This window comes from Dryobates pubescens, chromosome 23 (genome assembly GCF_014839835.1).
Source record: "Dryobates pubescens isolate bDryPub1 chromosome 23, bDryPub1.pri, whole genome shotgun sequence".
Lineage (NCBI taxonomy): Eukaryota > Metazoa > Chordata > Aves > Piciformes > Picidae > Dryobates > Dryobates pubescens.
In genome coordinates this window covers 10738528-10751050 of record NC_071634.1, presented here as the reverse complement: position 1 = coordinate 10751050, position 12523 = coordinate 10738528, and the positions used below count along the sequence as shown (strand labels likewise).

General features: G+C 39.1%; 1 protein-coding gene across 2 annotated transcripts in view; it reads right to left on the bottom strand.

The window, feature by feature from the left end:
- Positions 1-12523, bottom strand: part of JAKMIP1 (janus kinase and microtubule interacting protein 1) — a 111925-nt gene that overhangs the window by 59459 nt on the left and 39943 nt on the right. For both annotated transcript variants that reach the window (XM_054172432.1, XM_054172431.1), the window contains exons 3-4: positions 7814-8094; positions 1109-1603 (exon numbers count right to left, since the gene is read on the bottom strand). In XM_054172432.1, the coding sequence (XP_054028407.1) occupies positions 1109-1603; positions 7814-7942 (624 nt within the window). In that variant the 5' untranslated portion in view covers positions 7943-8094. The remainder of the gene's footprint in view (positions 1-1108; positions 1604-7813; positions 8095-12523) is intronic.

Here is a 12523-nt window from a genome sequence, read left to right as displayed (position 1 = left end):
CCAATTAAAGTCTGTACTTCTTGATATATGATAAATATCATGCTTATTGTAATTTCAGATTTTTATTTCCAAGGCTATTTTACTGCTGCTTTAGAAAGATTATCAATCAGATACACACGCATGCCCAGGGAGGTGGTGGAGTCACCCTCCCTGGAGGTGTTCAAGAGGGGATTGGATGTGGCACTTGGTGCCGTGGTTTAGTCATGAGGTCTGTGGTGACAGGTTGGACTCAATGGTCTTTGAGGTCTCTTCCAGCCTTGGTGATTCTGTGATTCTGTGTGATTCTGTATACATGGAAAATAAAACGGTACCAAACAAAAGTGTTGCTTGATGATGAACTCTCTGTACTACCATGTGCAGCCCAGCTTAGGCCCTTTACGTTTTACAAAGATGAATAATATGAAATATTTGGGGCACTTGCTGTTGGGAAATATGGCGTGTTTTTTGGCTGTATACAAACAGCATAGCCTGCCATCTGTGCTGTGCCATAAACCCCATCCCAGTGTTTGATGAAGCATGAAAAAAAGCCTGCTGTCCTATGCCCCAAGTTTTCTGCTGCAATAGAAAACAAAAATAATCATTTTTTTTAAATTAAGAATTTTAAAAGGCAATAATGCTTAAAATCAAATTACTTGGATACTGATGCTGAAGGAGCAAAGATGCCTTGTTTCAGGACAATTGGTTCCTCCAATATAAATATAAAAGCTCTCAGAAAAGTTAATTTTGCCATCTCACCCATGTGTACTTAGCTCATTGAGCAATGCCTGACTTCTGTCAGCAGGGCTTTGTAAGAAAATACAATGGAACAAGTGGGAAAGGAAAAGCCTATCTGATCTGTTGAGAAAATTCATCCCAGAAAGTCTTTGTTCAGTCATGTTCTATCTAAGGAAATATAAAGCTTTGGATTTGGTTGCATATGGCTGCATAGAGATGAGGTTCATCATTGCTGTGAGGAAGGGAAAGTAGCAGAAATAGAGACCTATGGTAGCGACCTTCACTGATGAAAGATGTCACTGCAGAAGGGTGCTTTGGTATTTATGGGCACATACAGCAACACGCTAATACCTTCTATGAGCTGAAGCGAGCATGCACCACTCAAAGAACTTACCAGCCTGCGGATCTCTCTCTCGCATTCCCGCTTTATTCTATTAGTCTCATCCTGATGGGACTGATAAGCCGTGCGCAGGTCTGCAGCTTTCATTTTATCCGCCTGCATAATGTTGTTCAAAGCTTCTTCAAGCTGCTTTTTCCCTGATTTCAGCTCCAAGACCTCCTGTTGCAGCTTCATCCGTTCGCTGTCGAAGGCCTTGCGAGCCTCCTCCTTTGCCTCGCTCAGCAGAGCTGTCTTCACTTTGTCAGCCGCCCCATCCCGCAGCACGTTGACTGTTGACTGCAAGCGCTGGATTTCACCATCTTTGATTTTCACCATTCTAGCAACCTCCTGCTCATGCTGCCGGATCAGTAGCTCTCTGACACTCTGCAGTTCCTTCATTTTCTCCTCATGGAGCTTGGCTTTCAGTTCAGAAACATAGGCAGTGTGCTTGTGCTGCTCCTGCTCCCTCTCTTGTTTAACCTCTTGAATTTTCTCTCTCAGTTTACCCACCTAGAACATCAATATAATAATTGATTAGCAAGTGCCACCACACTTTTAAAAGCCACCAGGGGAAGGTTGCTTTTCTGTTTGCTTGGGTGTGGTTGTTTTTTTGTAAAACATTATCAAAAACTCTTCAGAATATTCAAAAATGGAGGCTGCATAGCTGACACATTCAACACCAGTAAGCAACCAGAGAACAAGGGTTGGAAAAAGCCCAGGTGCAGGAATCTGGGAATCTGCTATGGGGATCACAGAATGTTAGGGTTAGAAGGCACCTCTGGAGATCATCTAGTCTGACCTCCCTGCCAGAGTAGGTTCACCCAAAGCAGGTTGCAAAGGGCAGCATCTGGGTGGGTTCTGAATGACTCTAGAGATGGAAATTCTACCACTTCCCTGGGCAGACCATACCAGTGGTCTTCCACCTTCAAAGTAAAGAAGCTCTTCCTCGTGTTCTGATGGAACTTCCTATGTTCAAATTTGTGCTGGTTACCTCTTTTCCTGTCACTGGGCACCACTGTAAAAATGTTCTGTTGAAAAGGAGTTCTCACAGATTTAGGGAATAAAATAAACCAAGCAGCATCCAATCTAGTTCTTTCCTTATATTCTTCACCAACCATCCCAGACTACTCTCATCCATAACTCCTCTACTGCATTCTACAAGCTGATGGAAAATAAATGAAACAGAGAAGAAAATCATAGAACCATGGAACTGTTTTGGTTGGAAAAGACCTTCAAGATCATCAAGCCCAACCATTACCTGACTCTGCCAAGTCTGGTGCAAAGCTATGTCCCCCAGCTTCACGTTGTGTTTATGCTGGGAATACAGTGATTTTTGTATTTCTTAATTGCTTATTTAAATGAGGAACTCCTTCTTAGATAAAAGAGCTGGCCTCTTGAAAAATCAGGTTTACTCAAAGGGCCTCAGACAGGACATCCCAAACCTGAGACTATTCACAGACCTCACACACTTAAAAAAAATATAGGCCAGTGATTCTAAAGATTGGAGAGGCAGTAGGAGAAAGGTCTTACAGCCTATTAGAGTAATACCCACTGTGATGAAACCTCATTATAAAATGACACTCGGTAGGCTGCATGGAAAGCAATGCTTTTTCCATGTGGGATTAGGTATTCATGTAGAAGAAAAGGGGGGGGAAATGTTTAAAAAGGAAAGAAAAAGACAGATGAGGGGATGGGGGGGGGGGGGGGGGGGGAGGAAGAGGAGGATGAAAAAAAGAAGGCTTGCTTCTTGATGACTGTATACTGGAAGGACATGTATTTCATCATGCATAGTGTCAGTAGAATCATCCTACTACCCCTATCGCAAAACACAGCCCCCATACATGTAATTCTTATCTAAAGCAAAATTGGAGGCAGAGGTTTCAAAGACTTGTGTTTTAAGCTTGAGTGGCAATACAAACATGTGTACCAAGCAGTGTTTCATGGTAAAAGGAGGCTACCAAGCAGCAGGATGTTAGTCACTATCGCAATATTCCTAGAGTGCTTGCATCTGTGCTGCACAAAGCTGGGATCTGTAGTCATACAATGCATTTCATTCATGCTAAACTAAGACAGAATTGCAGCTTGCCTCAGATTAGTGCAGAAAGGATAAGAGGTCTCTAGTAATATTCAGGCTGTCATTTACTATGAAAGTATGATGAAAACAAATAAATTTTTGCATGGTTCTGGATTCTACAGTTAAAACAAAATTAAAGTGTTTATTAAAAGCAATAATGGTAGTTCAGGAAAGGTGCAGAAACCTTCATTATTGTGCTTATTGAAAGCAGGTTGGATATAAATAGGCACTTCTTTGTGTTTGCTTTAGGAAGCAGAAAAGCCTCAGATATAACTCAGTCAATGAATTCAAGATTATTGCTTGAATGTAAGAGTGACCACAAAATGAAGCCACAATGTTACTCATCACACCCATAGCACTGACCACAGATGTACTGAGCCTGAACTTCACCTGAGGTATTCAGAGAGCAGGGGCAGAAGACTTTCCTTGGCCAAAGACGTCATGATCCTGTTATTCTGAACTGGAACTTTGAAAATTAAGCAACTCAGAATTACCCTAGATTTTGAAAATATGCCAAAATAAAATACAGAAGGAAGACAGGGTGGAGCAGGAGAGGGAGGAAAGGTATCAATATTTTCATGAAAGTAGTCATCTAGATCCTCTGTGGACAAAAAGCAGCTGGGAGAGCACTATAATTGCAGCTGTGAAAAAGGTAACAGCTCTGAATCAGACATCATCAGAAGCAGTTTCTTATTGCACACATACTGTTACTCTATTCCCAGGTGACTCAGATAACATGACACACCTTTATGAAGAAAGATAGAGAGAGTTATTTATTTAAATACTTTTCTCCCCAAGCGGCAAGTCTGGCTATTGGGAATTATCTGCAGGAGCTATCCATGTGTTATTTCTTCTGGTGGGATGACTTTTAGTTCCAAGCCTACAGTGGACAACATTCATTTTCAGTGTTTGCATTAGGGTATCCAATTCCATAGATCAGTTTAAGCCTCTTCCATCCATGCCCATAGCATGGAGGCTGGACTAGATGCTCTTTACAGGTCCCTTCCAAGCCAAATAATTCTATGATGATATACCAAAGCTAAGCCACTTACTTATTTATCTACTGTCAGAAGTGGATAAGATTATAGTTAAATTTGCAAATGAACCAACACCCTTTATTTATTCAAATCTATTTGTTATTTCCTTAGTGATGAACAAAGGAAATTGAAATGAAGCAGCAATGAACCCCTATCAATGGTGACACAGGCGAACATATTGTATAATGGGAAATATAAACGGGGTTAATATACCTCCAGAAGTACAGTACTTTAAAATCAGTCACATTGTACATAAAGCATGCAAATGAAAGGTACTTTTCAATACATTACAGCAAAGACTGGGACTTCCTGAAAGCATTTTTGATAAATGAAAAATGGAGCACTGAGTGAGCCAAAATGCAATACTTGCTCAATTTTTTTTTTTCATCTTTCACTGAACTGAGGGAAGGCAACATCTAAATGCATTGTTGTTATCTGTAAGAACACACATTAAACCACTCAGGGTAATGGAATATTGTAATATATCACCAGTCATTTTATTTAAAAGCCTCAGCAAGAGCAATATAAACTAGAATAAGAATCCTTATAAAACCTTTGGATTTTTACATTGCATCTTAAATGCTTCTCACTCCTCATGACCCAGTGAAAAAGAAGATGAATCCCAATTCTCAAGGTTATTAAAAAGCCTTTTCTGTTATTGCTTCTTGCCAGAGAAGATGGAAATTTAGATCTATTTGTTAGGTCTTTCCTGAAAGCCATAAGCTGTCATTCCTGCAGTCCCTCCATCCCTCTCTCCTTCATGCTATGCAGTTCTGTACACGTCTGGCTTCCAGAGCAAGTGACTGAATGAAAATAGTACAGTGGCATTTCCCCATATGCCCAATTCTCAGTTTCAAAAGGAACTTAAATTCTAAAGCAACGAAAAATAAAAAGAAAAGAAAGAATAAATAATCAAGGCACCACATCTACTGCAATTTTTCTTGCCTCGAGCATTTCTGCTTCTGAAACCTTTTAACCTAAACTCTCACGATTATGTGACAATATCAACGGATCATAGAAATCGTGTTTCTGTTCATATCTGCACACATGAAACTTAACTCTTTTCCCGGTGCTATATTTGGATCCCCTAGAAACTTCAGAAGACTCCAGGGATTATCTTTTTATTCCAGATTTAAATAGTTTAGATGTATGATTTGAAGAAATGCATTCATTTTAAAGGCTCTACTACAGTTCTGAGCAGAATTTTCCATTGTAACATTAGGTTTTTGCAGGATCTCTTCCACTGTGCTGTCTGTCATCCTCTTCTAACATGATGCCATCTAAAAGGTTTCATGATCATACTTTATTATGTATTCTTTCAAATTAATGATAATCACTGCATAATAACTGTCTGTTGATGTCTCACTCCTCTCCAGGATCTGTTTTACTTGGGTTAGAAACTGCATTATCACGTCTAGCATATTCACTTACTTAATGATTTTGAATTCTGATTGAAGTGACACCACCAAATTTATTCTTAATAGCTTTGTTGCTTACTATCCAGTGTTTGACAGATAGCCCAAATTCTCTTGTTTTAATGATCTTAAGTATTGAGAATTTACATTTCCCTATCAAATGTAGAGAACAGCTGAATTCAAACACCCTTCAAATGATGCCAGGCAACAACCTACCCAACAGGGTCTGCATCCTTTTAGTAGTAGCAGGACATCTTTCATCTCCCTGCTCCAAGGGGGTTGCCATATTTCATTCCCAATATCCTACTATCTCCTTGCTCTTCAATACACTACTCGTTCAGTAAGCTAACTGGCTCCTTTCTTATTCCTTACATAGCAGACTGGAGCAACATTCATTTGTGTAATATTCATTTTCATTTAGAATAGAATAGAATAGAATAGAATAGAATAGAATAGAATAGAATAGAACAGAACAGAACAGAACAGAACAGAACAGAATTTAACCAGGTTGGAAAAGACCTTTGAGATGATCGAGTCCAACCTATCACCCAACACCACCTAATCAACTAAACCATGGCACCAAGCACCCCATCCAGTCTCTTCCTAAACACCTCCAGTGATGGTGACTCCACCACCTTCCTGGGCAGCCCATTCCAATGGCCAATCCCTCCTTCTGTGAAGAACTTCTTCCTAACATCCAGCCTAAACCTCCCCTGTTGCAGCTTGAGACTGTGTTCTGGTGCTGGTTGCCTGGGAGAAGAGATCAACCTCTACCTGTCTACAACCTCCTTTCAGGAGGTTTATTTATTCAGTATGTGAAGATTCTCTAATCAACAGCTGTAGTTAGAGTTCTTCCACACATACTGGCCATAACTCCTGCATATTACTTTTTAAATCCCCAATAAATAAAGCAGTATGACATGCTATCTTCTTCTTCCTCTTCCTCCTCTTCTCTTTTTTTTTAAATTTCACACTAATTTCCATTTTTTTATGCCTCTCATAAATTAGAAGGTTCTTCCTCAGTGAAATCTTTAACATAGGCATATACATGAGGGACAAAATAATTTAGGAGAATTAAATGAAATGAAATGGCCCCACAAGAGTTTGTTACCTTTCCTAATACAGTTTATATCCCGCAGGCCACAGAGCTGTCTGCTGTAGCAGCTTCAAGACGTTCTTACCTCTGTGCCAATAAAGACTTCTAATTTATTTAGAATTCTCTAGGCACAGTGTTTTTACTTTTCTGGTAGCAAGCTGTCATTTCTGTTGATTTTGGTGCTCATTTTTAAACTAAAGTCTAAAGAGAAAAATCTATGTGGTTTTAATTTATTCCTCTTGTCTGTCAAGACATCCTATAAAACTGCTGTACAGAGAGCAGCCTGCTTCCCTGATGGTGGGAAATAAACTGCAGAACTCAACTCCAGTAAAAGGATTGAGAGTAAAAAGAACAGCAAAATGTGGGAAGGAGGCTGAAGACCTCTTCCCCCCAGCCTCCCAGAAATGTACTCCCACATGCTGCAGAATTTACCTCAGGCTGCACTGTGTATTCAAGTAGGATTTTAGAGCACTCTGGCTGTAGTTTCCTCTTCTCTATTTACCTACACATTACATACATGTGTTCTCTTGATTCCTCAAATACCTGCTGGACATATGCCAGATAGATAAATATTGATGGGTCTGTTTCATTAGCAATCAGATGCATCACTGAACAGCTCAGTGCAATGGCACATATAGCCTCAGCAAATCAAATCAAGACTCTTACACAGATGATTTCCACATAATTTACCTTCTCCACAGGCATTTAAAGTGGCATGCTTTGAATATGGTGCTGTTGTTTGACTTTGCAGGTGTTTCTGACATGCAGTTTTCAGTGTTCAGATCAAATTCAAAACTCCCTTGTTCCCTTTATGCCACCTTTAAACTTAAGTTGCCTTCAAGCTAGTGGCATTTGTGTTGCTGTGACTGTAGATTTCAGTGACTGGATGTTTGGGGATATTTACTTCATTTTGCACATTATTTTTGATAGTTGGCACCAATTTTAGCTCCTCAGTGATTCTTTTGATTTCACCTCTTTCTCACGTTTTCCTTTTAATGTAAGTGCAATGTAATACTGAATTAGGTTGAGATTCACTCTCTGCTGGTTCATAAACAGTGCTTCTGAATGAATGATCTCAAGATATAGACAGACAAATACCTTGCTTTTTTCTTGCTGAAATTCTATCTGGATGTTTGTTAGTTTAGTTCGTAGCTCCTCATTGGCAGCTTGCAGGGATTCCATCTCCGTGTCAGACTTCTCTCCCTTGGCACGACTTTTCTTTGACATAATTATTTTTGAAGTTTAAAAGGATTTGGTTTTTCTTGCTGCACACAGAGATACCAGCTACTGCCTCCTGCTTTTAGCATTTAAGAGTCATGTAGTGCTCAACAAAATCTTTCAAGCAAACCTCTGCCATTGTTGGAGCAATCTCTCATGCCCTGAAAGAAACAAAGCAGTGGGAACAGAATTAGGCTACAGGACTGAGCAGAATCTAACACCAAGACTTAACATCCAGTTTAAAAGTACAACAAACTTCCTTGGTGCACATATTACATTGCATAGTGTACTAGACTTAAAAAGAAATGTATCAGAAAAGAAGTTACACAATATTTCACCATGTTATCTGAAGTCTTTCCACTGTAATCTGATGCCCCCAGGAATAAAACTCTTTACAGTTATGATGAATACAACAATTAAACAGAAATCATCTTATTCAACACCTGACTTGCTCCATGCCCAGGATTCACAAGCAGCACAGGGACAACCATAAATTACCTGAGGCCAGTGGTGTTTCCGTGGGAAGAGTTTATTTCCTGTAGTGAGAAGAAAGTATTTCTCACCTTCGTGTCTCAGTTATAATTCATAGTTCTGTTATTCATAAGTATCATTGAGTCTCACAGCATCAAGACATATGGAAAAGGTAGCATCAAACTTGAAAAAAAATCATTTAAATTTCTTCTTAAAAATATCATATATATAAACTAATTATGTCCAGGGTTGGTACTGTTGGAAATGCTCTAGTCAGAACATGCAAGTATTCAACTTTGTTTTCCTCCCTCAGCATGCCTTTAAGCTTAAAATGTATTCAATTACTTAAATGAGCTTTATGTACTATTCAAGGAGAATATCAATGGCAGACAAAGAAACCTAATTCCAATAATTAGGAAATCCCACAATTAATTTGCTTCATGAGTAGTTACAACAGCTTAATCTGTGGCTTTTTTACCCCTCTGCTCTCCTCCGAGAACAACCTGGTGTTCCTTGGGATAAACCTGAGTGACAAGTGCTAGCAATACCGAATTAGTTTTCAAACCCACATCCTCTGCTTGTTTGAAATGTCCACATAATTTTCATCACTAAATAGCTGACAAAGCAGAGAGGTTCCTACATTAATACTGGACTACATCCCCAGAGGAATATATTTCCACATAGACACAGGTACATTCAGAAGTGACTGCCAGTTCACCTATGTAATGGTTTAAAAACCAGTCATAATCAAGAGGTGACTTTATGGGAAAGACAACTTTCATAGCTACCAAAGCCCAAGGCATATCTCTCACAAGGTTCAGATGACCTACATTTCCTGCTTCAGTTCTCAGTTCTATGTAATAAAAAGTGACTGAGTGGATAAAAGCAAAAGCATCTCTGCAGGACATAAAATAATACTTTTCTCAATCAAAAAAAAATATAAATATGAATTGTCAGAATAATTTTCTAAGCATATTGTAAACTAGTCACATTTCAAATACCCAGTCATTAGCTACCTACAGAGACAGGTCTATTTCTAAACAGCAGAGCTTCTTCGAGGGTTATTTTAAATCCTTTCCCAATTAGGGACTGTGGAGTTTCCCTACAGTGAAACACTTTTGTAAGTGTCAATTGTGATTTTGGTGGATGAAAACAAAGACACCTTTATTGGTAACTAACAAATCTATTTTCATTTTTTGCAGATTCATAGCCTACAGTCCTGAGCTGTTCTTCCACCTAAGACACTCCACATTCAAATCTAATCTCAGATCTACCTCAATAATGATGACAACAATTCAGATTACTTCATGGGCAACATAGGGGTTAAGGCTTGATGGATTTTGGTTCCATTTACAGGGCTACCACAGGTTCCTTGTACAGCCTTGAATAAATCACTTAATCTCTCAGTAAAATAAGTATTACACTCATCTTCCTCAGAAAGCTGTTCTGAGGACAATATTGAAATACGAGAGACTGCATAGGGGTTACGATAAATGAAGCTTATTAAAACCTAGCAAGAGTTTACAACTGTCAGTTGGTTGTAATCATCAAATTAAATGTCCCAGAAAACTACAATCCCCTCATGAGATCTGTTAATTTCTCCTAACAGTGCTTTGATAATCAGCCAACTAACACTGACATTTCAAGTACTGATATTTGAGTGAATGTTCATCAGAGCGAACAGAGTTTAAGTCGCTCTGGTGACTGAGTAATGCAGATGCATCACCTGGGATAAAATATTTAAACTGGGTATTTCAGACAGACAATAGCTTCTTTCCCCCCCGCCCAAGCTCTCTGAATTCTGAAATGGAGCTGTGCAGCAGCTTAAAACTACAGCCAGTAAAATGCACAGCTAGATACTAACACAGCAAGAGCCTGGAGACAAGCTTTCATTTCTTTCTCAGCTTAAAGAGGACAGAGACAAGCATGACAAAGCACATGAAAAGCACAGAGGAGAAATTTTGTGAGCTAAAGACTTTCTTTGTGTAACCATTCTCCAACATACACAAGCTAAAAATGCTTCACCGCCGTGAGAAGACTACTGATAAAATATGCTTCTGGTAACTGCCAGAAAATTTGATTCAAACCATGCCAGGCTTGTTGGAAAGGCTGTTGCCAAGTTGGCCACCAGAACTACATATGGGTTCTCTGAAGCTGCTTGGCGTTGAATGTGGTGCCTTGATGACCTGCAGAAAATACTTGTATCTAAATACATGTGTCAAAATCATCGGTTTAAGGATAGCATCTCTCAGAAAACACTTTCAGTCAAAAATCAGCTTTCTATCAGACCTTTGTTTAATTCATGGAGAATTTTCTGCTCCAGTGTTTATGTAAAATGCTGGGTCCTTTGAAAAGGATAAGAATCAGGTGCTGAGACAATTTGTGCACTTTAAAACAATTATCCTGGAAATCAAAATTTGTACAATTCTATGCCCAAAGCATTCCTCTTCTCCTCCTCACACGCTGTCATAATCAAATCACATTATCCAAGCTATTGAAAATTCATAACACATTGTTCAGACTTATTGAAGTTACAAATTAATTGAATGGAAGAGCTGAGAAAAACAAATGAAGAACTAGAACAACCACCATAACCATGGGAGAGTCTATCTATCAAGCAAAAGCACCAGCCGTTACAAGGACAGTTCATACTAAAGAAGGGTCAAGTCTGCCAGCTTCATGGTCTCTCACTACAATTTACTGAATTCATACCATGTAGGCTGTAGGTTTCTCACACTTCATGCCTCCTTCTTCCATTCATACTCATTTATGAATATACAAGGAGACTCATTCACAGCAGACTGAAGACCTGTGATGCTTAATATAAGACAGCAAGTCTTATATATATATGAAAGACTCTTCCAAGGTGTCAGAAAAGTTTCCTTAGTTTTCTTCTTAATGCCTCTTTCAAACTTTCAACATATAGAGGAGTATTTCAGATGACTAAGTGAAACATTATCTGTCTTATCTCAACATGACCATTACCAGCCACAGACTTATCTAACAGTAAAACGCCTATGGGAATTCTGCCAGCAGCTGTACAGCTTTCAGGCACCCAAACATATTACCTTGTTATAGCTGCAAGCAAGAGAAACTATTCAGACACAAGCATGATACAGGATGTATTTTCTGCATCTGATCCATAGATCCATAATCACATGGCAGGGGATGTAAGTAAGTAGAGAGGATTACTCAGCACAGATGGATTGGATTGTTCAACGGATGTTAAGGGAGGTAATAGAAGAGTAAATTACTAATACCAAAGTTTATCTAAATTTCAGTTTGAATAGTTTAATGAAAGCATCAGCTTTGCCAGATTTCATGATCACTCAGCAAAACAACAAAAGAGCCATTTAAAGAAGAAGTGCTTGTGTTTACAGCCCCATTCTGAGCAGTTTGTAGGTGCCAGATCTAGCCAAATAATTAAAACAATGATATACAAGATATATGACTAATCAAACAAGACAAACAGGGACCGCATATGGAGGGCTTTGTCCTATAGCACTGAATAAATTCATGGAAAGGTTTGGGTTGGAAGGGACCTTAAAGATCATTTAGTTCCAAAACTCCTGCCATGGGCAGGGACACCTGCCACTAGACCAGACTGTTCAGGTCCTCACCGAGCCTGGCCTTGAACACTTCCAGGGTGAGCAGCCCATAGGATGAAATCCCTCTGCTCAAATTTTCATAAGCTAGTTCCCAGCAACAGAAAGCCTTCTTAAAGATCATTTGCACATGACAACATTAGCTGTTGAACAATCTCCTGTGTTTTGTGTATTTCATTTTTGCTATGCAGTCAGCTGAACCAAACACTAGGTCTAAATCAATTTGTTAATCCGGTTGCACATCAACAGGACAGACTAAAGAAGAATGGGAGGGGCAGAAAAATATCTTTACATAGTATTCTTCTGAGATTTAAAAATCAAAACACATTCACCTTAGCAGAAAGGCAAGTTACAATATTAAACAGCTAGTTTTAGAGTTCAGCATTTTAATTCCTTTCAAAATCAGCATCATCTACTTTCTGGCACTATTAAGTAGATATGGAGATGATTTCCTTAGATACATCTATAACTGAAGCTCCTTGTGCATTTACCACAAGGAGTTAAACCCAGTCAG